The sequence below is a fragment of the Pteropus medius genome, unplaced genomic scaffold, assembly GCF_902729225.1.
Source record: "Pteropus medius unplaced genomic scaffold, Ma_sr-lr_union100, whole genome shotgun sequence".
Lineage (NCBI taxonomy): Eukaryota > Metazoa > Chordata > Mammalia > Chiroptera > Pteropodidae > Pteropus > Pteropus medius.
This window is the reverse complement of record NW_024351543.1, coordinates 10,327,879-10,355,803: the sequence shown is the minus strand read 5'-3', so window position 1 is coordinate 10,355,803 and position 27,925 is coordinate 10,327,879. Positions and strand designations below refer to the sequence as shown.

The 27,925-nt window shown below is 39.1% G+C and overlaps 1 protein-coding gene and 1 pseudogene across 1 annotated transcript; one reads left to right on the top strand and one right to left on the bottom strand.

Moving 5' to 3' along the window:
* The first annotated feature begins 1,937 nt into the window (after window positions 1-1,937).
* On the top strand, window positions 1,938-26,014 carry EXOG (exo/endonuclease G). Its single transcript, XM_039843280.1, has 6 exons — window positions 1,938-2,140; window positions 3,367-3,516; window positions 6,752-6,891; window positions 8,507-8,583; window positions 10,497-10,611; window positions 24,133-26,014. The coding sequence occupies exons 1-6, from the start codon at window positions 1,942-1,944 to the stop codon at window positions 24,592-24,594; spliced, it is 1,143 nt and encodes a 380-aa protein (XP_039699214.1). The 5' UTR covers window positions 1,938-1,941; the 3' UTR covers window positions 24,595-26,014.
* LOC120586851 (uncharacterized) lies at window positions 13,166-13,285 on the bottom strand (annotated as a pseudogene).
* Window positions 26,015-27,925: the final 1,911 nt, after the last annotated feature.

Below are 27,925 nucleotides of genomic sequence, written 5' to 3'. Positions count from 1 at the left end.
AGGATTAAACAACCTGCTTGGAACTCTAGGGAACAATTTTTGATGAAGGGCCCCTTGATTTAGGGAGCAGTTGTCCAGTTTTTGGTTTATTTTGCTCTTTCAGATTTAATAATTTCACCTTTTATTAGTGAGTGCCCCTAATGAGCACGGAGGAGAGCAAGGCAGGCTAATTTTGAATGAGGACCTTGGAGCTGGAAATGCTGGAAGGTTGGCTCATAGGGGTCACCTGGCCAAACTTTGCCTTCAACAAAGGAATGCTTTCACTAAAAGAAATTGGACACAGAGAAGCTGGTTTATAAAAGCAGGCTTGTCCAAGTGAACAAGTGAGACAGGCCGTTCAACCTGCCTTCCCTTGTCTTAAGTCCTATGGAACACTAGCAGTCCCCGGATTACAGTTTGGAAACTACTGGTCTACTCCATTTTAAAAGTGGGCAGACAGGCCCAGAGGGAGGTACCCTACCCCAAAAATAGCCCTTCTGACTCGACCTCTTGGGGCCAAGTGTGGGGTTCACTGTTGTTTCCAAGTGCAGGATCTGGATGAGGAAGAGTCACCCACTATTTTTCTCTCTAGTGTTTAGCACAGTGCTCACCGCTTAGGAGGGCTTTGGAGAGAGTAAATGTGTATATTTAGTAAATTCTGGTAGAAGCTGCTGAAATAGCTTTGAAACCTACCTGGTTGCATTTGTCAGGACTCTTGGTTGCAAATGATTGGAGACGGGGCAGGGATTTACTGGAAGGATCCTGGGACAAGTGGTCAGTCAAGCCAAAGCAGAATGCATCTGGGCTTAAGGAGCCTTAGAAGCTTGGGGCACAGCATTGCAGGCCTTACCTATGCTCTGTATTTCTTCCACTATGGTTTAGTGCAAGGAAACAAGGCTGTAGATAGTACCAGAGATTCGTATGTCACAGCTTTGCTACCCAAAGGGAGTTCCAGATCCAAAATCCCTGGAAAGACTCTGGTTGATCTAGCTCAACCAATTAGGGTCAGAAACCGATGGAATTATACAAAATGACTTCATGAGAGGCATTCATGAGAGGCATGGAGCTATGAAACTGTCAAAACAATGTCTACACTTCTTCAGCTGGTTGTAGAAATGGCCCGTTTATTAGTGAAGTAAATCTGCATGGAATGCTGGGGATTATGCTGCAAAATGAAGATGACTGAGTAGGAGTGTGTAAAACATCAGCAGGCATTCAGCAATCCGGATTTCATATTCTATCAAGGTAAAATAGAGATGATTAAATAAAAATTGCTAATATTTACGGAGTGACGTGTTCCAGGTTCTTCCTTAAATGCATTAACCTGGTTAATCACCTTTAATTGTCACAAACCCTAGTGGGACAGGTATTATTATCAGTCCCATTTAAAAAAGAAACAGAAGCCTAGAAAGGTGAAGCGACATACCCAAAGTACAAAGTGTTTGCGTGGGGATCTAAACCCCTGCACTCTGATTCAGGGTCCTGAGCCACCATGGAGTCCTCTCTTGTCAAGAACTTCTTAGGAGCCAGTTTTAGACGTTATTATTTGTATACCCTGTGACTTCAAAGCCAGGTATGAAGACATTCAATGTAGCACAGGTTTTGGAATCAGACCTGAGTTAAAATCTCGGCTCTGAGGACCTTAGTGTAACCATGCGCGAGCAGTTTACTCACCTATGAAGTGGGACTAGACTAAAGGTATTTTCTTCTCTGGACTGTATATGCACACTACTGAACCCTCAAAACGTCATGCTATCCCCATTACCCGATCAAGTGGACCAGCGATAGAGGGGGACGCTCTTGGGCCTCCAGGCTTGTCACCAGGGGGCGCGCGAAGCCCTCTGCGGGGAAGGCGTGCTCTGGCTCTGCGGGTCTAAGGGTGTCCTGAGAGGCTCAAGTTGCGCATGCGCGTCTCGGTCCCGCGGTTGCTATTGGCTTTCAGGCGTCGGACGCGGTGTGCGCATGCGCTACGGAAAAAAGGCAGGTACGTCGGGTAAGATGGCTGCCAAAAGTTTTGTATCCCGTCTACGAGGCTCTCGGCATTTTTTGAGAGGCTTCGTGGCAGGAGCTGTAGTGGGTGCCGCGGGAGCCGGGCTCACGGCCTTGCAGTTCTTCCGGAGTCAGGGCGCCGAGGCAGCGTTGGCGGTGAGGGAGCCGGAAGGTAAGTGTGCGGGCTGGGTCGCCCTTCCCCGACCGCTTGTGGGGGCCGAACTCCTGTCTCGAGCGTGAATCGTAATCCTCCACGCACGGTTCTCTCCCTTCACCCGGCCCGTGGTTTTCGGCCTATGCAGCCTCCAGGCTCAGCCTCCCCCCACGTCGCGTCTAGCTTGCCTCCTTCACCTCCTTCCCGCGGGGATTTTCATACTTTTCTACCCCAAGGGTATGTATCATAAAATGTATGTTTTAACGTCTGCGTCTGTCGCTAAATTGTTAATTTAGTAAGAGCTCGGACCATGTCTGTTTTGTTCTCTCCTTGAGATACAGCACTGTAGCTGGTACATAATCGGCGTTCACTAAGTACGGATGAATGAATAAATTTACATATAGTTTTTAGCAGATGAGTTAATTGTTCTTATTTTATCATCGTTCAGATGAAGAATACTAGCTAGCCCTTCTTCAAAGTATATAAATCCTTAAGTTACCAGGGGTCTCTTCCCAGCCGTCTCACGAGCTGTGAGGATTTGTACCTTATATTTGACAAAGAAATTGAGCTCATGCTCATTTTCACATTTTCCCCGACGTGCTGATTTACCTTCTGATGCTTGGCATTTAGCAAGAGAGCTATGTACTGTGGTGGGTTGAAAGACTGGAGAAGTCGTCGAGATGGGATTATTTTGAAACCAACTCTGTTTAGTGCGTGCTCTGTTTTTCCCACCAAGAAAAACAATACCAGTTATCTTACTGCAGCACACACCTCTGCTTCAGTAACAGATCAGAGACCAGTGTCAGCGAATGATGGTCTTTTAAAACTTTTTTAAAAGGCTGTGCTTTTTTCCCCCCCACATTAACTCATAAAACAATGAGTAGATAGGCTCTTTCCCATTCAGTCATATCAATAACTGGTGATGACAAGACTGTTTCCTTTGTTGCTTTCGTACAGAGAGATTTTGAAAATTTGTCATGAAAGACCAATAAGATCAGTTCCATATTTAAAAGTTAATGAGATAGCCACAACTTATCTTGACATAACTATACGACTGATTATAGACAAAACCAGTATTTTTCGTCTACTGTCGCTTTTCTTTGTGTTATAAGTAAGTGGAAAAATGAAATCTGGTTGGTTTGACTTTTGAGCCAATCCTTTGTAAGTCTTACTACTCTTACTTATAATTTTTCTGTTATTAATAAGAGTCATTAACTTTTTATTTTTCTTTTTTTCATTTTTAGGTCCTGCAGAAAAGGCTATCTTGGAACAATTTGGATTTCCTTTAACTGGAACAGAGACTCGGTGTTACACTAATCATGCCTTGTCTTATGATCAGTCAAAGCGGGTGCCTAGATGGGTTCTTGAACATATATCCAAAAACAAGATAATTGGTAGGTGATTAGAAGTAAAGGTATTGATGAAAGAACAAGAAGAATTGATAATCTTAACTTTTTTCACATTACAGCACATTTAGGAAATGGTGACGTTTGTATGGCTTACTATATAAATGGATACTGCTTGGCTGCCAGGGAGCCCCAGATCCTTCCCAGCCGTCTCACGATCTGTGAGGATTTGTATCTTAACATTCAAGTTGAAGGCTTTGTTGTAAATATTGCTGCAGTGAGCATCATTCATTACCTCCACAAATATGTTTTAAGTGCTGACACTGTGCTAAGCCCTAGGTGATAGATCAGTGACCAGAGTGGAAGGTCTCTACCTTTATGGCACTTTGAGTTGGGGAGGGGTTCGGTTGACCTATCAAATAAATAATCATAAATGTATAATTACAATTGGTCTTCGGAAGCAAAAGTGATTACAAGTTGGGTTTGTATAATTAAAAGAATATGAGAGATCATAAGAAGAGAACCTGATTTTGATTTTGATTAGTGAAGATTCAATAAGAATGAGAATGTGGTTACCTTGGCAGAAGAGTTAGGTGGGCCATGCGATATGTAGAAGAGCATTTCAGGCAGAAAGAAAAGCACATTTGCATTTTTTAAGACCCCAATGTAAAGAGTTTTGTTCCTTTAGGAAACTAAAAGGTCTGAGGAGCTGATGTGAGGGCGAAATGATGTGAAATGGTGCTGGAGAGACAGGCAGGTGTGTAAGTCTGTTTACGTGTTCTCATGTCTTGGTAGATTCCTGTAATTAAGATGACCAGATCTTGGTATGTAATGTCAACCTGGATTCTGGGTAGGTTATTCCAGTTTATACTTTTACCGTCACTATTTGTCCTGTTTCTCCTGACCCTCACCAATAATGGGCATTATTGAGCTTTATCAGCTTAATAGTTGATTTTACTTGCATTTATTTATTGGTTGCCAGTGAAGGTTAATATTTTGTGAATTATTCTTTCTTTGTGAATTACTGTTTACCATTTTCAGTTAGGATATTCTTTTTTGAATTGATTTGTAGGAATTCTTTTATATATTAAGGATATTACCTTTTGTCATGGTTGCTTTATTCCCATATTTTTATTTGCCTTTTAATGTGCTATATGGCCTTCAAATTATAACTCCTTTGCTTTGAATGCATGTTATTTTAATGTATATTCAAATACTGATATTAAATGAGCGCATGCCTTTATAGCATGCTCACCAACCAGCAGAATAGCAGGAGGCTTGGAACGTGCTTGCCACTAGAGGGAAGCTGATGTAGGTGTAAATTATTTCATAGCAGTTGAGACTTAATTATAAATTTACATTAAGAGAAACTTAACTTGATTTAGTCTCAAGCCTAATGACTTTCCTTTATATACAGAAATTTTCCCAAGATTTAAGGAATTTTGGCTTTACTGATTTTATCCTGCTATTAAATTATCACTTTCAGAGGCATTTAAGAAAACCACTGAGTGTCATATTGTAAATCCTGTGAGCTGTGTAATTTTGAGGACGTAAAATGGAGCAAATTAATATTTGAAAACAGGAAGCAATATACCTGTGATTTACTTGATTTTGGTGTAAAGCATCTTGTTTTTAGTAATAACAGACTAAGTTATTCAGACTCCTTGCTAAAAACAGGAATGTTATTAGCAGTATGTAAAATGTATATCGAAAAAAATTGCTAAAAAAAAAAAAAAAGGAGCCAACATGATATTGGAGAATTGCCAGGCTAATATTTGAGGGACAGCCAGAAACTAGAGCGGTAAGGGCAGTCCTGGCAAACCAAAGCCACATTGCCTTTGGTTTCGCAGCCTTACAGGGTGAGGGGAACTGAAGGCAAGACCTAGGGCTCACCCAAGTTAGACTGTCTTTTAGGAGACCCTACCCATATTAATCTGGAACCCCAGAAAGCTGCACTTTTGGGGGAGGGCGAACCAAAACTAACTTGACTGCCTATCATAGCAGGGATACCACATGGAAGATTGTTTTGATCCTGAGCAGAGAAGGGTCAAAAAGGAAAATAAAAAGCTTATTCTGGAGAAGTTGAGACCACAAACTGTCATGTAGACTTGTTGCTCAAAGCCATGCAGCCTGTATAGTATAGGTCAAGAAAGCTTAAGCTGTGAGCCCAATTTAATGTCCTCCACTGCTGATACCTCCAGACACCTTATAGAAGTAAATTTACATCCTTTCTCTAGATGATCTTCATCTTAGGCCTTTAGAAATTCCCACAAATGAATTTTCAGGGGCAGTGAGCACCAGGCAAGAGATAACCGGGCATACAAGGAAGCAGTTTCAGTGGTAATTACACTTGGAGAAATTTACTAATAATTCTTCTGTATTGCCAGTTACTTTTTCTTTATGAAGTGATTCTAAAAAGCTAGATACTAGGTACTTTGAACCTTGAGATCTAATAATTTAAATTTTTTCTTGGCCGAATAAAATAACATTGGAATCAGTAACTTTATTGATCGTCATTTTACACTTTTTTGAGTAGCAGCCTGAATATATTCCATTTGTACTCAAAGTTTTTGTAATTTAACAAGATTTGTGCTAAGGATAATGTAAAATGTAGTGTTGGGATTTGATGATGTTCACTGTGGCAAACTAATCTACAGATAACAGAATATAAGTAAAATTGAGATTTCTTCTCTCTCATGTGATATTCGGATGTTTTGTTTCAGGAATTTCTGTATTGAGCTCATAACCTAAATATTTGTTTTGTCATGGCTTAAGAGGCAGTAAGCAAGATGTCAGAGACACTTTCCCCCTCGCCTAGGCTGTGCCTGCCCAGAACAAATTGTTTTGTGTCTATATATATCCATTATTTTAGTACATATAAACTTGTCAAATATAGCCGTACAAAATAGAATACATGGGATCTTTTTTAAAAGTAAGAGTTTATTTAGTAGCTAAGCTTTTTATCTAAACAGCTTAGCCATTTGATTGGTCGTTGTTTTCATGTAAATACTATACAGGGGATTTTTTTTCCCTTTAACTTGAAAGGCTAGAAACAAAAATGTATGAGGTATCTACACTGTATGAAAAGCATTCTTTCCTAGACAGGTCTTTGCTAAATTCAGATGAAGTATCTGAACTATTCCAGGAACTTGAGACATGCATGCAGTCACTAAGTACTAGCTGCTCAGAGAGATACCAGCCAGCAGCACCGAGCTTGCCTTGCTTAGAGAATTGTGAGGGATATTAGTCCAATGAAACTTAACCAGTTTGTGTTTTTCTTCAGGTGATGCAGACAGAAAACACTGTAAATTCAAGCCTGATCCCAACATCCCTCCTGCCTTCAGTGCCCTCAACAAGGACTATATTGGAAGTGGGTGGTCACGAGGACACATGGCTCCAGCAGGAAATAACAAATTTTCACCTGTAGGCATATTTTTGGCAATAGATGGGAATAAAGGGCCAACATTGTACCACGGGACTTGGAGATTAAAAACCTGGGAGCCAGACCTTAAAACTTGAGAATTTCTATACTTTTGTTTTGTATTTTTCTTCCTGACTTTAATTTTATTTTTTGGCTCAGGTGCTGAGACATTTTTAAACAGGTTGAAGAAAACTAATGCTATGTAAAAGGGAACTGGAAAACCAATAGATGTTAAAGCTACTCATTTTTATTTTGAAAAATTTCAAACCTGTAGACAAGTTGAAAAGAGTACAGCAAACACATTTAGATACATTTACTTTACATATATATATATATATATATATATATATATATATATATATATATATATATATATAAAATTTTAACCATTGCAGACATCATAACATTTCATTCTAAAATAGATTGCTCAGGAGATTGTATCCTTTAAGAATGAGGATTTTTGTAGATATGACAAGAGTATCATTATACCAAGAAACGTGCAAATGTATTTTTGTGTACTTGTGTAATAATATTGTCTTGTATACAATTTCACATTTCAGAATTGCCAAATTGTCCCAGTTATGTCCTTTACAGCCTTTTTTTTGATCCAGTACCCAGTTATGAATCATATTAGTCTTCTTTAATTTAGGATAACTTCTCTGCTAAACAAGGAGAGAAATGTCATTTGTAGCATTGACATTTATTGTATGAATTGTTGGTGATTATCGTCATTAAGATAGTGGGTCTCAACTTTGGATACTCATAATCACCTGAGCAAATTTTTAAAATTCCCGATGCCCAGATCTGTAGCCCAGAGCAGTTAAATCAGAAACTTGTGGGGGTGGAACCCGGGCATCTGTATTGTTAAAGTTCCCTAGGTTATTCCAGTGTGCATCCCAGGGTAGGAACCGCTGCTTGAAGCAAAGGTTATTAGTGGCATGGACAGTTAGATCAATGGAAGAAAATACAGGCATCCCTCGGAGATATTGTGGGTTCAATTCTAGACCACTGCAATAAAGCAAGTAGTCTTTTTGCTGGTGGAGGCTCTTGCCTTCAGTTTGTAAAAAAATGTAAAGTGCAGTAAATGTGAAGGGCAGTGAAAGGAAATGTAGTAAAATGAGATATGCCTGTACAATGATGGAGCCTTGTGTTTGTGGGTCAGTAGTGTGAAATGAATTCATAGTGGCCAGATGCAGAACAAGGAATTTTTCTCTGCCACTTCTGAACTAATAGGTTTGTAGCGTGCTACTTAAATAAAATTCCTGAAAGTTGACCTTCGAGAAACTGCCAGGGGCTTCAAATCAGAATTTACCCTTTAGCTTTTTATTGGAAACGTTTAGTTCTTAAGAGTCTACACTATAGGTTTGAATTTCGTAAATTATAAAGAAAGCTAGGACACCAAACTAGTTATTTTGTTATTGTCCTTATTTTGAATAATCGTTATTGAGCTTTCTGTCCTGGAATAGCTATGACTTATTTATCTAAACAGGTAGTTGCTGTGATTGCCTAGAGCTAATGTATGAATAAAGAACTAGTTTTCTGTGTCTGCTTCGTAACATCTCTCTCAAGGGGGAAGACATTTCAGGGCAAGTTATGATTTCTTTCTTCTTTTCACAGAAAGCCATGGCTGAAACCTTTTACCTTTCTAATATTGTGCCTCAGAATTTTGATAATAATGCTGGATATTGGAACAGGTGAGGGGTGACAGTTTTTAAAATGCGATTCTGTGGGAGATGAATGATATGACAGGAGAATGTACTAGTAAGCTTATCAGCTCTTTCTGGCTTTGTTTTTAAAAGCTGTTTCTACTGAAGGTAGTACTTGAATGAAGTACTTTGGACTAGTTTTCTTTGCTGCATTTGGAAGTACAGTTTTCTATTGGCAGTACAGACTGCAAAACAGCCAATTTGATCATGCTTGCCACCGGTCAGAAGTCAGATTCTGGAAGAAACTACTTAAAATATTACAATAAATATTTCTTATTGTAAGACAATAAATATTTTTTAATATATCCAGAGGACATCTTATTTTTATCTACTTATATTTCCAGAGTTGCTGAGCTTTTAAAAAATTTTTTGGTATACTTAAACATAACCATTAATCCGTTTTTGGCAGACCCTAAATATAAAATCAGCTGGGTCATCTGCATGTTTCTGACACTTAATCAGTTCTGTTAGGGAATCTCTTTAAGCATTTAAAACTAGCGCCAATTGAGGTTGTGTTCAAGTTGTCTTTTTCCCCAGTTTTTTTGTGGTTTAAAATAATTAGGAAAGCACCCGCACACTAAAAAAGACTTCAGTAATTATCAGTCATGATCCCCATTTATTTCGTCTACATACCCTTTTCCCTACTCGTTATTTTAAGCAGGTCAAATAATTTTATCCATAAATATTTCAGTATATGTTTTTAGAAGTAAGAATTCTTTTAAAATATAACTACAGTCACCTGAAACTAATGTAAAATAATATTGAATGTCAACTAATTGAAAAATAGATATAACTATAGTACTATTATTGCTTCTCAACTATTTAACAGTAATTCCTTATTACCAGTTTTACAATCAGTGTTCAAATTTCCCTGATTGTCTTAAATTTTTTTTCGTTCATTTGATTGGTTTGAATCAGGATTCAAACAAGGTATACACATAGATTTGGGTAATATGTCTCTTCAGTCCCTTTTAATCTATAATATTTCCTTCTTTTTTCTCCTTGCAGATTATTTGTTAAAGATCTGGGATGTTTGTCCTATAGTTTCCTTTTCATATTCTGGCTGATTGCATACCTATGGAAGCATTTAACATATTTCCTAGGGGATACATTTTTGGGAGGATTACTTTATCTTGTAATTGGGCATGTATGCTGTAAGATACAATGTTGAGTTTACTTTTTAGATAAGGATATGAGGAATGATGACATACATTGTTATCTCATAAATCTCTTTTAACTCCAGTATAAGAAAGTACTTATTAAAACTTTTCGCCATTTTTATCTAGTAAATTTGCAAAAACATTTTTCAAGTGATAAATCCCAATGTTGTAAAGATTGTTGCAAAACTGCTACTTCATATTTTGGACTTTATAGAGTAAATTGGGATAATCCCATTAAAAATATTTTACACATAATCGGGGTCATTAAAATACTCAGTAAAGTAATTCTGGCCCTTGAAATTTATCCTAAGGAATAAATACAGTGTTGCATTACATAAGAAATGTTAGGATAAACCCATAATAGTAATAGTTAAAAGGTACATCAACTTATTGGAATGATACATAGTTCTTGTAAAAAGCTTGAGAACTACGGCATAGAAAAATTAGGGAGAAAACAAAATAATTTTAGTTCTAAAATGTACACGGAATGCATACACAGGAAAATGTGGATAGTTGTATTAGTGTGTGGGATTTTTTTTTAGTTTTTTTGTGTAGTAAACTGGGAAAAACATTGCTTATGTGCTTATAATGTTTTGTGCTATATTCCTTTGTTTACATTAATTTCTCTAGTTCAATATTCTTGGCATCTTTCCCGGGGACTTGATATAGTTTGCTTCTTTTCTACACTTAAGTCTGTGAGAATATTATACATTTTTTTTTTTTTTTGCTTTGTTTTTTCAGAATAGAAATGTACTGTCGAGAGCTGACAGAGAGGTTCGAAGATGTTTGGATAGTATCTGGACCTTTGACCTTACCTCAGACTGGAAGAGATGGAAAGAAAATGGTCAATTACCAGGTAGGGACATGTTTTAACATTCAGGCATATGCTGTTTGTATGAGATTATTGTTTCATCCTGTCTTCTACTTTTTATTTCATTTATTGAACAGTGTTTATTGAACACCTGTTGGAATGATAGACGTGGAGGATATAATGATGGATTAAAACCATTGACTTCAAGAAGCTCACTTTAGAAAAGGTGACAGACATGTTAATTATATTAAATATGCTGTAATAGAGATAAATACATAGATGAAATGGTTTTAAAAAGGACTGACCAACCCTATTTGTATGGTTTGGGAAGACTTAACAGAGGAAAAGATTTTCAAGCTAGATCTTGACTGATAAGTAAGAGTAAACTGAGTCGGGGCAGAGGGAGCATGGGAATGCCAGAAGATGGAGCAGTATGAGCACAGGGCGTTCGTGGTCAGCAGCACGATTCTGGGATTTAGGTGGTGTTTATAAAGACTGGAGTTTATGGTACAAAAAAGTCTGGGTGGCTTAAGGAGGACGAGGATTTCTGCAATGATAGGTAGAACAGGGGCCAGATAATAGCGGGCTTTGTATCTCATGAAGAGTTGGATGTCAGATTTTAGATGCTGAGAAGTCTTAAGTTTGTTTTAAGTGTGGGAGATGTGTGATTTGTTTTGGGTTTCATAAAGAATATTTTGGCGATACGATGTAGAGGTGAGTGAAGAAAAGGGTGTTGGAAGGAAAGGTTACAGGCAAGGAGGTGAATTGGGACATTATTGCAGCAGTCCATATGAGAACAGACAAGGGCCTGAACTCAAGCAGTTGGAGTGAAGACGAATAGAGAAATACAAGAAAGAATAACTGTGAATTAACTTTTTGGGCGAGGAAGAGGGAAAAGTTCAGATGACATCCAGATTGTAGGGAACTGAGTGAGTTGAATAAATGGGAGGAAAAGGTTTTCTTTTAGACACTTGATTTTTGTAAAAGGATTTTTTTTACCGTGCAGAATATTTGAGAACTTTATAGACTGAAGGAAAGAGAGTAAAGACATAAGAGTATAATTAGTGTTGTGAGAGCTTTAAATGTCTGTTGTCTAAAATTGAGAATTCTGCCAAGAGGGTGGCTGAATTGATAAACTGTGAGATCTACACAGGGTAGGGAATGAAGTGGAATGAGGGAGGAGAGGTGAGAAAGTAAGTAAAAAGATGAATTGAGGGACTTTCTGGTAAAGTTAAAGAGTGGGTATATTTGGAGGGAACACCTAGCTCAGTTCTAGGAGTAAAGTAGATTTTTAATAAATGCTGGTTAGATTAAATGATTACTTAAGGGAGTCTGTGATAAAATTGAATGACCTGAGAAACAGATTTAGGAAAACAAAAATGACTTTAGAGTATATGCTGTCTCATTGACTTGCTTATTATCCGCCTATCTGGATCAAATGTGCAGTGAGGTATAAAGTAGCCAAGATGTTCACAGTGCTCACACCCCCGGAGTAATCCAGAGGTTCTAATGGGAGCGAAGGAATGGCAAGGGAGTTAGTATTTTAAGTAGATTAACCTCTCTCCTCTGATCAATTTGTTAATTTAATTTTAGTATTTTTTGTAATATAAGAAGAAGAAAGGCTTAAAGCTCCCGGTATTCTCTTACTTTTCAAATATTAATTATTTTTGAACTTCGATTAAATCCTCTTTACTTAACATTGGAAAATAGGTTCTCTTAGCTTTGACCTCTAAACCTTAAGTGATAAAGTCACAGTTTTGTTTTTGTTTCCATAGAATGAAAGATGTATATGACTAGTTTACTGTCTCATAGAAAAAAAAAATTTATACAAAGTTTAAAAGGAAAAATTAACCGTTAATAAAGAGCATTTCATTAAACAATATTTTTGTGTGTGTGGATATTTCTAAATATGTGTCGGCTAAATGCTATAGTGGAAAGTATGTTGTTTTTCTTAAATTGGATATAATTTCAAAATATATATAACTTATACATTTGTTGAAAGGGCCTAGAAGCAGTGATATGCTTTTAGCAGTGAGTGCACCTTGAGACCGGATCTTGGTTTCTAAAAAACCATCTGCTGAAAAAGCCTAGCACTTCGAGAAATGGCTGATTCCAGGACTAGTACAGGGAAGGTACAAAATGGAACATCTTGTGCCACAAGTCAAGGAAGTACTCAGATGGTGAGGACGTGTCAAAAGGACATAGGAATTAACTTGAGTTCCAACTTGTGTCTAGAACTATATGATGTCAAAATAAAATGGGTTATAGACCTATTGAATTAAATAAGAATCCATACTTCTAACAATTAAGTAGATTCATGCATATAAGGAAAAGCTTGCCATAGACTGTCAACTAATAAATTTGTAAGAATGAAAGAATTAGAAAAATCATTCTGCAGTCATCATAGCAATGCATTTCAGACAAGAATCATGAGTGGATGCTAAACCTGGTGAGTGAAAGTTTTATGAGAAATAGGACATATTAATAGGAGATACATACATATAAAATAGGAATAGGATATATATCTAAAAGAATCTCCCCACACATTACTTAATAATAACAAAGCAAGAAATGATAACTTTATTTTTTATTTTTTTAAAGCCTACAGCACCTGGTATTCCTAGGGAGTCTCCCATCCAAGTACTAACCAGGCCCGACCCTCCTTAGCTTCCGAGATCAGACGAGATTGTGGCACATTCAGGGTGGCGTGGCCATAGATAGGAAATGATAACTTTATAGTGGAGAAACTCCCCTTTAATCAAGCGATCAAGGTTAATACTGACAGTAATGGAACTTACTGATAAACTCCTTCCTGATGTGATGCACTAAGAAGGATACAATATCACTGATGCGGTATTTCTGCCAAAAGAACTATAACATTGAATCTCATCATGCAGAAATATCAGGCAAAGCCCAGGTGAGGGACATTCTGTAAAACAGCTGACTTGTACTTTTCAAACAATGTTAGAGTCATAAAAGACACAGGCTGAGAAGCTAACTGTTCAGATTAATGGAGACTAAAGAGTCTTGAAAACAAAATGCATTGTGTGATCTTAGATGGGATCCTAGATCAGAACAACAGAAGTTGCTAAAAAGAACTTCGTTGGGACAATTGGCAACATTTGAGATCTGTAGATTGGATAATTATATTTTATCAGTGTTAAGTTTTCTGATTTTGATAATTGTACTGTGATTATGCAAGTAAATGTCTTTGCTTTTAGGAAGTACATCCTGAACAATGTGTGTGTGACTTATTTTCAAAAGGTATAGGGAAAAGAAAAACAGATAAAGCAAATTGGGCAAAATCTTAACAGTAGATTAATCTGCTTTGTGCTGCTCTTCTAAGTTTGCAATTCAGCATGAAACAAATAAATATGTATGTACATTTTATTGTCGTCTCTATGCCAGAATACTTATTACACCGGAATATATAAAACTAACCACTAAAAAGACTTAGTAGCTTCTCCTCAAGAGTTTATTAGGGAATGATATTCAAGCAAGTTTAAGTAGCCTTGAAGAGAATTTCAAGAGACCTGTCAGCTCTCCACATGGTGTCACAGTGATGAAACATGTGAGGCAGTCAAGAGGAGCTTCCTGAAGAGTATACTTTGAGTAATAGCCTTGTTTCTTTGTTTTTATTTTAGAACCTATTGGTCTTAGGTCTTTTCTTTCAGAATCTGGGCCTCTGACCCTATATCATTAGTTTTCCATGTCTCTGTTAATTTCCTAGGACCTATTCATGCTCACACTGGCAAATCTTTAATTCGGCAAGTGTTCAATTACCTGTCGTATGGGAGGAATATATATATGGAAATGTAAGTGACATGCCTCAAACCACTTTCTTAGTTACTTTTATCCCTTTTCTGTATTTCACATCTGAATCATATGGTAGTTCTCTGTTTTAATATTTTGGGGAGCCGACATACCGTTTTCCATAAAGGCTGCACCATTTAATGTTCCCACCATCAACAGAGTCTTAATGTTAAGTCACCCTTGCAGTTTTAAAATATCCTACTTGGTTTTGGCTCTTTTGCCAATAGTTTATGAAATGCTTTAGTATCACTGTCTATGGCTCAAGGCAAGGCCTCCAAGTTGCACTATTCCTAGTGGCCCCATTCACTGGGAGGCTGGCATAGTCAGTGGCCCTGGCTGGAACACAGATTTTTGTGGCCAGACCAAAGGCATTAACAAATAGAGTATAAGGTGAAAAGGATAGGCAGAAGCTTATCTTTGAATTAACTTAGTAAGTTTGGACCCTACTTAGTACGCCTGGTGCTAGGTACAGGTTATCACACTGTACATCAATGTGATATGTCACTATGTTCCATGGGCTGTGGTCCAACTTGTCACATTACCCATTACACCATTCCCTGGAATAGCGAGGCCACTTTGGGAGATTTTCTTTGTTTTTGTTTTTCTATGGATCTCAGGTGCAAAGAGTTGCTTAGTTGTCACACTCAGTTTATGGTACATTATTATCATTGATTCCTCTTGGAGTCCTCGATATTTTTATATCTCTCATATTCACTTACCACTTCATTTTTCACTCCCCAACCATTTACTCTGTCTCTTTTTGTGATCTTTTCTTTTAAAATTTGGAGAAAAGTAATGACTTCCTAATCATAATCCTACGAGTTAGGAAATTCTGTTGAACAGTCTGCTAAAGAAGTCTGCACATTTCTGAATTTAGGAGAAGCTTGTTTTGTTATCAAAAGGCATTTTTTGAATGACTTTGTGGTGACAGACTTGTCACAGACTTAACTATTGGTTAGGCATGCTTCGCAAAGACCGAGCTTTTCTTTTGATTCATAACTTGTAGTTGTTATTAAATGATGACCAAAACACCAATCTTTCTATCTCTGTTATGAGTCTGTGGCTTTAAAAGTCATGGACTTGCTAATCTGGAGTAAGAGAAATATAGATGAGGGTGTTTGTGTGTTCTTTGGTGCACGTACCCATAAACCTGTGATTTCTAAGGTTCTTTTTTATTTTTCTCCTTTCTCATTCTCAAAACCTCAGAGAGCAGGTGCTTTTCTATTAATTTTAAGCTTTTGAACCTGTTTTTCACGAATTATATATTATGGTAGAAGTTGTGAAATTGGATATGTATATTAAACATAGTTTAATCTTGATACTTTTTTCCCTTCATGGCATTGAAACCATAATTGCCAGTCTTTTAATGAGCTTTGAATATAAACTTTAAAAATTTATTGGTATGGCACTATATGTGCGTAGTAATGAAAACATTAAACTTTAAAACAAACATTGTTAATAAAATTCAAATGGTACAATACAAGACGAAAAGTTAAAGTCTCCTGCTTCTTGTCCCAAGCCCACTGTCTAGTTTTATTCTTCTGGTGGTTATTTCTATATTGCAAAATGGAGCGAAGCTGTATTTCTTAACTTTGATTTGTCAGTTTTTAACAGTCTCCGTTGATGCTTTCTCTATGAAATGTATGAAATTTATTTATTTCACTTCACACACTGCTCCAGTCTCTGCTTGTCACGTTCAGGGAACAGTAAGAATCCTAGTTTTAGTTCTTCTGTTGGTAAACTTTACATAATATTTTTACGTAATATTCAATCCTTCTGGATCTATCACTTATATACCATCAAGGTTTATAGCCTTTACACTTATGTTTGTTAACCATAATTTAGTCTGAGATTTGTGTATACCAGAGGTTGTAAACTAAGGCCTCCTAATGCACATAAGCCCACAGATATTTTATTTGGTTCGCACTGTTTGTTATTTTTGAATTAGTTGGTAATGTTTAATAATTGAAAGATTTCATTTAAGTCCAATAGATATGGGCTTTCTCCTTAGATTGAGCACATATTCTTCAGTACACCATAGCCCTCATCCAGTCCATTTCGCCCATTTATATTTCCCATCTAGCCCTTGTTGGTCTTTGAGTTTATAATCCTGGGTCTATTGAAAATATAAAACCAGTATTTATGGTATTATGAATGCATAAGTAGTGTGTTTGAACTTGTAAAGAGATAGATATAATCCTATATCCTTAAGTCTGCCACTTGAGAGATTAATGTTACTACAAACAAAAAACAAGTGGTAAGTCAAGGTGGCAGTGTATTATAATTATTGTTTTAAACAATGTAATAACATGCTTTTACTTTGTAATTCAGATCATTTAACTTTGTCATACTACTTTTTAAAAAAGTTAATGTTTTTTTGAAGACGTTATTCTTGGAGCCCTCCGAGACTTCTTTTCTATTTTGGACTACTTGTTTCCTCCCTCCCTCTTCTTTTCATTTCTTTTATTCAACAGACACTTATTAAGCTTCCACTATGTACCTGGCGCTGTTCTTTGTGCTTCTAATATGGCAATAAACTAGCTGTATGTTACATGGAGGTTACATTATAGCAGAGGAGATACACAATAAACAAAATTCCACATAGAAAAATAAAATGTGGTAAAGAGTTACAGTGGGGTGGGAAAGAAAGAAAGGACAGGCCACTCAGAGGAAGTGAGAAGAGCAGAAACCTACGTGAAGTGAGGGAGCAACCTATATAAAGAGTTTTCAAGCAGGTGCAAAGGCACAGGGGTGAGATTTAGCTTGGCATGTTCAGGGAACAGTAAGAATGCCAATGTGACTAGAGCAGAGTGAGCACTGAGGAGAAGGAGGTAAATCATAGAGGGAGGCAATGGGAAGAAGTCTGGATTATATTGAGATGGGACCTTCTTTTAAGGTTTTGATCAGGATAGTGGCATACTCTGATTTACATTTTTAAAGCCCAGTCTGGCTGCTGTATGTGAAGAACAGAAGAATAGGTGGAACCAGTGAAAAGCCTAATGGAATAGTCTAGATGAGAAATAGTAATGACTTCAGTAGGGTGGTGGTGGTAGAGGTAGAAATGGTCTGCTTTAGGATGTACCTTACAAGTAGAACTGATGGAACTTCTGAATGGATCAGCTGTGGAATAAGAGGAAAGAGTCAAGGCTAAGTATTAAGTGAGATCAGAGATAATATGTTATCAAGGGTAACACCTAGGTTTTCAGTCTGAAGTTATGAAGACCAGAGAGGAGCAGGTTTAGAGGCTAGAAATCAGGGTTTGTGTTTTGGTTTTGTTAAATTTGAGATTATTTGATGTGCCAGTGGAGATGCTGAGTAGTCAGACTGTGAGTTTGTATCTCAGGAGAGGTTGTTTGGGTGTGGTCAGCACATAGCTGGTATTTAAAGCTATGATGAGATCGTGTGAGTGAGTGTATAGATAGGAGAGAACGGATCTGAGGTCTGAACCCTGGAAAACTCAGACATTTAGAGGTCAGGAAGAGAAGGATCCAGCAAAGGAGACAGGAGCAATCTTTGAGATAGGATTAAAATCAGGGAGAGTGGTGTCTCAGAAGGCAAGTAAAGAATGTATTTCAAGGAAAGAATGATTAGGTGAGAACTAATTCAGGCTGCAATCCAGGATTTTGCATTGTCACATCTCCTTAGTCTCCTTTAATCTGAAATAGTTCTGTAGCCTTTTTGTCTTTAATGCCAGTTGGCATTTTTGAAGAATACAAGCCAGTTGTTTTGTAGTATGTTCTTCAAATTGGCTGTCTGTTGTTTCCTCATGATTAGATTCAGTCGTTTCTGGCACAATGCCACAGAGGTGATCTTGTGCTCCTCAGTGCATGAGGATGCACATAATGTCACTTTGTCTTGTTATTGATATTAACTTTGACCACTTGGTTAAGGTGGTGTCTTCTAGATCAGCGGTCCCCAACCTTTTTGGCACCAGGGACCAGTGCTCCTATGAGACTCTAATGCCAGATGATCTGAGGTGGAGCTGAGGCGGTGATGCTAGCGCTGATGAAGCTTTGCTTGCTTGCTCGCTGCTCACCTCCTGCTATGTGGCCCGGTTCCTAACAGGCCACGGACTGGCACCCATCTGTGGCCTGGGGGTGGGAGACCCCTGCTCCAGATTTTTTCACTGCTAAGTTACCATTTTCCCCTTTGAAATTAGTAATATGTAGAAATACTTTGAGACCACGTAAGTATTCCTTTTCTCTTCAAATTTTCACCTGGTAGTTTTAGAATCCACTGATGATTCTTGCCTAAATCAGTTATTACTACATTTATTGTGAAATGATGATTTTCTAATTTTTATTCCTTCTACGTTTATTAGTTAACATTCTACTGAGGAAGAGTTTTTCCTTATTTATTATCAGTGTGAACTCATGGATTCTTATTTTATTCAGTGATTTTTAATCAATTTACTATGTATTCATTTTGATGCTCAAATTTTCCCATATTTGGCCAGTGGGAGCCCCTTTAAGCGGTCTCCTGTGTCCTTCTTACACATCCTCCTCATTGTTTTGGCACTTCCTACTTCCTGGTGTTACGTGATTTTTCACGCTCATCTTGGCCAGACTCTGGCATTAGCCATTTCTCTGAGGAGCCCTGATTCCTCTTAATGGGGATTGATATTTAGAAACCAAGATCTGGATGACAAGTTGATTCTTGAGTGCTTGGTCTGCTGTTTGCTTGTCATGTGTGTTCACCACATTTATTTTTAGCCTTTTATAGTGGGTGGAGAGAGACCCAAAGAACAAAGTATGCAGATTCTATTGCCTGTAGTGGCTCACTATTAGGAAGGCTATTTTTTCTCCATCTTCAATATTCTTATGTTTTTTGAAAAAGATTTATAGACCCTGGTCATAAAGAAAGCCCATAACTATGTTTATGCGTTATGTATGTGTGTGTGAAGTTGAATGTTAAAAGGAACCTCTGTCCCTGGAGAAACATAGTTCTTCCTTCATTCTTGGAATCGTATCAAATTGACAACTAATTTTATATGTTTATGTTTTTCACTAAAGATTTCTTTATAATAATACAGCTTTTGTTAGATTTGACATTATTTTTCAGATCGGAGTTGATTTCAGGTGGAATTTTAAACTTAAAAATCTTTAGCATATCTATTGGTGTATATCTGAATCGATATAGTTTTCTATCTAGGCCACGAAGCATACATGTGTATACTTTGGAGGAGATGAAGCAAATAACCTGGCATTTCTTGAGAGCCATATATACCACACAGTGTGTAAATAGCTTTATACATGCTATCTCATTCACTCCTCACAAACAGCCTTTACATAAAAGTAGTGGTTATCTTCTTTTATAGGCAAGGAAATTGAGGTCTTGAGGGGTCAAGTTCAAGTCACATAGCTAGTAGTTGTCAGAGGGGAGGTGCAAACTTGAGTCTCTCTACTTGCATGAGAATTGCCAGTTGTTCATAGCATTGTTCTTTGAAGCTCTCAGAAATCTCCAGTAAAGGCATTGCTATACTCTTCATGTACAGAAGCCTCTGTCCAGTGGGTAAAAGATGGTGTGGACGGAGAGCAATTACAAGTGATATTTGCTAACATGCAAAAATAAGAACCGAAAATGGGCCAAGAGGAAATGTCTAACAGACATTTCCTTATAGCGAGTCAGAAATGTCTGTTAGAATATGTAGTAAAGGATCACAGCATCATAGGACTTGAGTGAATGTGAGCCTAAGGGAAGATTAGTAGCAGTGATTTTATGAGAAGTGAGTCATGTGACAGCTCTAATCAGAATCACCCCCTTTATTATAGCTGAGGTCATCCATGTGCTTATTCTGATGTGTGCGTTTCAAGAAGAGATTGATTCCAGACAAGTGAAACATACCTGAAGATTCTGACCTGAACATTATAATTGACCTGACAAGAAAGTGAGCTTCAGATTTCACAACTCAGTGGTGGTGGTAATGTTAGAAGCGCTTAACAGTCTGTTTTCTTTCTACAGCATTACTTTGCAAACTTCCACCAACTCCTAGAGTGGGGGAAAATTGAAAACATGCCTCCAGGGATCTTGAGGCATCACTTGAAATGATCAGGGAGTAATTTTTTTTTGAAATCTCCTTTTTTTATTTTTAGCAGATCTTTTCATTTCCATATCTATTGGGTTTAATTGAAATACGAATTATTTTACTGGCTAAGTATCTCCTTACCTCCATCCTAAATTCGAGAAGATGGTGCTTGTTTTACTGTGACTTGGCAGTCTCCCGCTTCCTTGCCCAGAGCAGGCACCCCAGTGTGTGGGGCTGTCTCCCGGGGTGCGTGCTGCCGTACGAGCCCCTGCAGGGGCTTCATGGATAACCCGGGCTGGCCACGTGCCCACTGACTTCCCCGCACCTTGTGGCTCTCACTTTTCTTCTCTGTCCTCTCAGCTTGGATTCTTATTTATCACACTACCATGGTTTCTTTCTTTGACTTGATTGGCATTACCTTTTAAGGGCATGGTCCTTTAATGTGTTCAACAGTTTTATTTTTGGAAAATTTTTTTTTGTCTTGCAATGAGAATGTAACCAAATATCTTATATTATCTGATACTGTCAGGTACATACATTTTCCTCATGGTGCTGCTTAGTATTTCATTTGAGACACAGTTAACATGAAATATGGCAGACTTGGCCTGGCTGTTTGTTGCCAGTCTCAGTCACTGAGTCAGCATGAAGGCTCAGCTCTGTGTGTGTGGAGTTGTGGTTGGGGAGGCAGCAAATTGTCATTTCTGTCTCTTGCATGGAAGGAAGGAGGCTTAGGGCAGCATGTACAAAAACTAACTTCAGGTCACGTATGACTGACATATGTATTGTATTTTCTAGTCACTCCCAGTTGATTTCCAGTCTTTGCTATAATCTTGACAAGAGTTCAGTGCTTTTGATATTTTAACAGCAGCGAGGATTTCCTTTGTAAAGCATTTTTGTACCTAAATCTTACATGAAAACGATTGTAGCTAACTTACTGATACTAAAGATTTGTTTATGTTAAGTCCTTGAGTCCTTTGTTTAGGGCATCAACCTGCTTTCTTCTGAAACTCTGTTGTCTTCCTTTAACTGGTCTGATCTTGCTTGAGTCCATCTTTCCCCACAGTCCCTCTGCAGAACCATCTTTTGTAGCAAATGCAACTGCATCCCTATCTTTTAAATGGCATCCACTACGAAAACAGCTTTTTATATAAGTGTTGCAGATTTAAACTTTTTTTTGACTAACATGTCTTTGTATCTTCAAAACTGTCCTGTGAGATAGGCAGCACTGGGGATTGTTATTAACGATTTTATGAATCAGTAAAGATACCAGTAGATATGACTTACAGCTGAGTGGCAAAGCCAGGACTTAACTAGGTCTCTGGAATATGAGCCTACCAAACCATTCTGCTTCACTACTCTAGAAGTTTCTAGAAACATTTTCTGAAAGTCTTCTAGTTTTCCCAAAAGTGGAAGAAAAAAAAAGTTATTATTTAGTTGTCTATAAAGGAGATGATAGCTCTAAAATATTTTAGAATTTTTTTTTTCAAAGTCTTAAATTCAAGGAAGAAACAGTAGGCTTTCTGAATTTCCAAATTGGACTGGTCCTTTTGTTAGGTTAAAGATGTTTACTTCCTAAGAACAAAGCAGAACATACAGTGAGTGGCTGAAGTTTTCATATATGTAGGGATAGTATTTTATCCCTCTTTGTTGAAATACTGTAAGAAGGTTATAGGTGGAAGAATCATACCTTGTGGTTCTTAGTAGGAATCTCTGTGTCCATGAGGTTTCTCAAAAGTTGTACTAGAGGTCCTGTAGCTGTTGTGAGAGTTTTTGAAAACCTAATGGAAATGGTACATTTCCTTGAGGTAAAGCTGTGACTCTTAAAACATCAAACTTCTTTACTTTTGGCTGGAATTTAAATGACCTTTTTTAGAATCCCTGGTTGGCAGCAAATGGACATGACCAATGAGTTGTTTTTTAAAAATTGCAATCTGTTTGTAAACCAGGAGTCCACGAGGAGAGAAAATAATCAAATGAAAATGGTTTCGGACTCCTTGTACTTAGATCTGAGAACTGTGCTGCAGTGAAGAAGGATGTCCACCAGATGGCACCAGGGATTTGCCTAACTGTTGGCTTCCCAGCTAGCTCCTGGAACACATGAAGCCCATTTAAACTCCCCGTGCTAAACTGTGGCTGAGCTGCAGCTGTGCCCTTAGTGCTGGTCCTTGACTTCCCCGGCACCCACCCGCTTAGCGCTGTTGTTCGTGCTCTCTGTTGGCGTCTCACCACATTCCACCTGCAGTGAAAGCCGTGGGTGTTGACTCCTCTAGATGGGAAGCTTCTTGAGAGCAGGCACCAGCTGTATTTACTTTAAAGCTTATTCTTTTCTGTGTTTCCAGTAGTGCCAGGCACAGGACTTTTGAGTTGCATTGTGGAATTAACATCTCTTGTAGATTTCTTGGCTGATTTAGACCTCCATGGGTTCACCTACAGTCTGTTTTTTTTTGGCTTGAAGAGTATGTTTATTTTCCCAGCTGCCTAAATGACCTGTTGGAGGAGGGTAGGATTTTGTGTCTGTAGATTGTGTAGTTTCATAAACTTTGCTCTAAGTCACACCCTGCCCAAACACTTTCGAAAACTAACTTTAAAGACGGTAAGTTATAGAAATCTTTCCTGTGGATGGGGCTCCTATGTGGCTCGGCAGTTGTTTTTGGCATCAGGACCTCCTTGTGTCCCAGACAGCAGCAGTTGGCATGGAGTTCTTAGGCTGTGTGTCATGTAGGTAGGAGCTTGGGAAAAGCAGAAGAGCACCAGTGGCTCTCTGCCTCATCTGGGCTCCCTACAAGGCCTCCTGCAGCCAGCAGGTGTGATGAGGAAGGCATGCCTTACCAAGGAAGGGCCCTGGAGGAGCAGTAGCACCACGGGCATAGCGTAGTTGGATTGTGTCATTTTCCTGAAGACCATTAAGGAAATGGATATTCAGTTTTTCAGAAAACAGATACAGCTTTTAAGCCAACTGGAAGGAAATTTGAAAATGTTTCATAACAATGTTATTTCATTATTACAGTCAACTACACAGGCAACCAAGTTGTTTTCAACCCTGATCCTGGTTCTGGCTTCTTCATTGTGTGGATACCTTTACAAAGTGTTTGATTTAATGGCACATTCGGAAGGTCTCTGTCTGATAGCAGGCCCAAGAGTGTGCAAAACTGAGCAAACAGCATTTACATTTACTTAATTTAATTAGAAAAATAAGCTACAGTCCAGGCGATTCTGGAGCTAGGACTACTGATGTGGCGTGTCTGGCTGCTTCTCTAAAGGCTATTGTTTAGCTCTCTGGTGAATTTGATCAAACTAAGGCCATATTTTTATTTCTAGAGCTGGGAGTTCCCAAGCTCGCAGTTTTGACCTTTAAATGCTTAGAGCACCAGAAGTTCTGATTATGAGACGAAGTGAAAATGACAGCTTTTCTTGTCCATTAAAAAACCCAGGACTCACTCATGGCATTGCCTTTGTCCTACAAACAGAGGAGAGACTATGACCCTTGATCTTTGGGGTGGCATTATTTTAAAAAATGTGATCAGAATCTACCTGTTAAACGTTCATCTTCTTTGTGAATCTGTTGTGGTTTATTATTACCTTTGGCAGTTGAATTTGAATTTGTTGGGATGGAGTGGGATATCGTATAAGTGCATTTTCAGAAATGCATCTAAGGTCTTATCAAGAAAAAATTGGGAACTGCCAGCATAGATTAGTAGCATCACTAATATGGCTGCTTTGTTTTTTAGGTGATTGGTGAGGACAATGTGGCAGTCCCCTCACACCTTTATAAGGTGATCCTGGCTCGAAGAAGCCCAGTGTCTACTGAACCGCTGGCACTAGGGGCCTTCGTGGTACCCAATGAAGCTATTGGCTTCCAGCCCCAATTAAGTGAATTCCAAGTGAGCCTTCAGGACCTGGAGAAATTATCAGGACTGGTGTTTTTTCCTCATTTGGATAGAACTAGTGATATCAGGAATATCTGTTCTGTGGACACCTGTAAGCTTCTGGATTTCCAAGAGTTCACTCTATACCTGAGCACGAGAAAGATTGAGGGAGCGCGATCAGTACTCAGACTGGAAGAGGTCATGGAAAACTTGAAGAATGCAGGCATTGAACCCGATGATTATATCAAGAATCGCTATGAGAAGAAACTAGCAGAACTCAAAGCTAAGGATCAGTCAGGAATCCTGGATGGAAAACCATCCTAGTTTTTATCTCAGAAGTGTGATATCATCTGAAATGAAGCAAGCATGTCCTCTTTAGGCTAATGTATTTCAGTGGCTATGTTTTAAAGAAATGATGGAATCCTAAATTTAAGACTAAATTTCTCCCCCGAAGATGAAAGAGCTAAAATTTTTTGGTTTCTATTATATTTGAAGTGGGAACTAATTATTAACGATACTGGAATGGCTGCAGGTCAAGGGCTGATCTTGTGTCGAGTTAACGGGAGGACTCTGTCCACGGGATAACACTGTGTGTGTGTCCTGCTGAATGTATTGTATGTAAAGGCTTTTTATTTTCATGTCTCCAAATTGAACAATGTCTAATGTGTCTGCTCAGTGCCCTCAGAACTCAGTATTGTACATTTCCTTTCCCTAGGACCCGAGCTGGTCTTAGAGATGGATTTTAGATATCCTGTATGCATTATCCTGTCCACACGTATTAGATATTTGTTTCTCGTTTTTCCTCTCATGGGCCTTCTGTTCCTGCCATGTAGAAGCACTCAACAACTACACTTTCTGCTCACTTATTCTGTATACTAAGCTCAATGCTTTACATGTATTATCTTACAGTGACCCTCCGAGGTAAATATCACTACCCTCATTTTACCCGTGAGGAAACAGGCTTAGAAATTGAGCTTAAGTATTTTATCCAGGGCTTACCTTTCCGAAGGAGTAACCTACCAGGAATGAGGCAAGAAGAAAGCACGAGGTACACCCAAATCTTCCCCTACACAGAGGCTTTCTTTTGGCTCAAAAATATGTACCTACATGGATATCTGTGATCCTGAGGTTGCTTGGTAAGAGGGGTCTGGTTTCTTGTTTGTCTTCAAGCAAAGGAACTTTAATGTTCTCTGACTCGAACCCTCCTTAGCTCTTTTGGGAAGAAACAATTACAGGTATTTGAAAGCTGGACAGTGCTTTGTGGGGTTTATCAGAGCCCCTACTTGGGTCCAAAATGCAAATCTTTTAGTGACCAGACGGTGCAAAATTGATGTGTTCCTTGATTTCCAGGTGAGCTTTTTATTCCAAAGATTAAGGAACCTAAGAAAGGTCTGTGCCCAGTGATATACCAGCTCATGATTTATTTAGCTCACCTTTGTGCCTGCTTGTCTGGCTGGGTGGCAGAGGGCAGGTGGTGTCTGGGTCAAAGACAGTTGTCTCTGGGGGAAACTGACTGTTTCTGAGCCAGATCTCTAGACTTGGGTTTACATGGACGCCTTTCATGGTCTGTGGTGAGTCTAGGCAGTGAAATATCTTAAAATAGGGCACAGGAACTTGTCTAAGTGTGTCAGATCACTGCTATCTTTTCAAGTGGTATTACCAGAACAATTTTTATGGTGTTTTTGTGTTTGTCTCTAACAGAAATGCCAAGGCTTTAAGATAAAGATAAGATGATAATGATTAATCTTGTTCTTTTTTTTCGGGTAAAAAAGTTGGGGGGTCAGAACACAGTAGCCTGATTAATACTATTCCGTTTTACCACATTGTTCCCCGTTAGCTTGTGCCAGTCGTTCTCAAGGTAAAGAGGCAGAGTGTGACCAAAAAATCTGTTACTTTCTCTGTGCTTTGGAGAGGTGATGGTGGAGTCTGAGGGGGCAGCGGCTCTGTGGGAGGAGCCTGGGTACCTACTGCCCATCTCTAGAGGTGAGCGTGCCCCATCGTCTTCCCCCAGGCCTGTCAGAGTTTCCAGCAACTTTGGAGTTAGTTCCCATGCTATTTACATGCCTTTTTCCCCACGTAGATGGTAGAGAACCTTAATTTTAAAATCAGTAAGTTATAGTATGTTATGTTTTTAGTTCTTATGAAAAATGCTACCTGATCGTTGTGAAAAATAGAGATAACTTTGTAATTTTAAAAATGCAGTTGCCCCATCCTCATTTTTCTATGTAAAAGTTTTGTCGGTATATAGCAGTGAAGCTCAAATTACTTTCTCAATATTGCAATGAAGAGTTCCTCCAAACTTTAAAATGTAAATATTGGGTAAAGCTTAGAATTTTTCTCTGGCTCAGATCACTTTAGCCTCCCCTCAGTGGGGCTTGATTATTTGGACTCGGTTGCAGTAGACTCCCTAGGCCTCTCTGCAGCATCATGTCTGTGTCCTTTTAATCAGAGAAGCACCTCATTATGGGACCTGAGCAAATCACCATCCAGTCTGTCCCTCCCTGGATCCTGCTGAATTCTCAGGTGGACCCTGGGACCCTACCTTCTCTGTTTACACTCAGGGAGTCTGGTCTGAGGGATGGCTGCTGTGGAAGAATGGCCACTCTGTGGGCTCTGCTGCTGGAAGTCCCCTCTGCGAGTGAGGGGGCTTACTCTCTAATCACTGTGTAGTCACAGTGACATCTTTATTTTGGTCTCTGGATTGAGACTGTTTCACCAGTTTTGTATGTGATAAAAGTGGAACACAAGTTGGCAAAGGCAGAATGGCTGTGCCAGCCCCTTAAATAACCTGCTAGCATTTCTGACCTTGTACCTTGACCTTGAAACAACTGAAAACCTTTATTCCTCCTTCAGGACTTTAAATAGGGCTTGGCAGGAGAACAGAGCCAGATCTTGAGGGAATGGCTTCCTGCAGAGCTGGCATCAACCTGTGACCCTACTCTTGGAATGAACTCCGAGTAGTGCCATGTCCCTGTGCTCCCAAGCCTCATCCTTGTGAATACATAAATGTCATTGACAACATCACAGATCTCAAACTTCCCATCAGCAGCCCACCCCTGGCCCCATCTCTTCACCCAGGGTCTGCTGTTCTGTTCCCTGCTCACTCCCTCATCGCTACCTTGTGTGCCCTTCCCACCTCTGGGCCCTCACTGCACGCGCCGCCTTCCTTGATGCTCGCTCTAATTGCTCTAATTCGTTCTGGTGGAGCTGGTCAGGGGAAGCCTCACAGCAGGCATGGAACCCCTACGCCTCCCGCCTCCATGCACAGCCTTAGCCTGGCCTGTGTTCCTGAGTGTCGTCATGGAGATTGTCAGGGCATCCAGTGCTGCTTTTCCCAGTCCAATCCCACCTCCAGGGACCGACCCTCAGGTCATCAGAGGGCCAACCGGGAAGAACTGCACTTTGACGTGTGCCCTGTGTAATTTGGGCGAGGGAAGTGTAGTGGATGGGCTTCTCTTTTGCATTCCCGAACTTGCCAGTATGGCCTAGGGGCTGGCCCGCCCCTGAGCACACAGTTCCTCTAGAGGTCACTGTGGCCTAATGCCACACCAAAAGACTCCAGACCTGGCTGACACCACCCAGCACAGAGCCTCCAGCTCTGTAAGCCACAAAATCAGCCTCAAACGAGAGCCTCTGTCCAGGTTCTCAGGCTCTC

Excerpts from the sequence above, each read along its gene's own strand:
- EXOG (XM_039843280.1), top strand. The coding sequence starts at position 1,942 with ATGCGCTACGGAAAAAAGGCAGGTACGTCGGGTAAGATGGCTGCCAAA. Across the intron at positions 3,517-6,751 it reads ATCCAAAAACAAGATAATTG|GTGATGCAGACAGAAAACAC; the intron begins GTAGGTGATTAG and ends GTTTTTCTTCAG. Across the intron at positions 6,892-8,506 it reads GAAATAACAAATTTTCACCT|AAAGCCATGGCTGAAACCTT; the intron begins GTAGGCATATTT and ends TTCTTTTCACAG.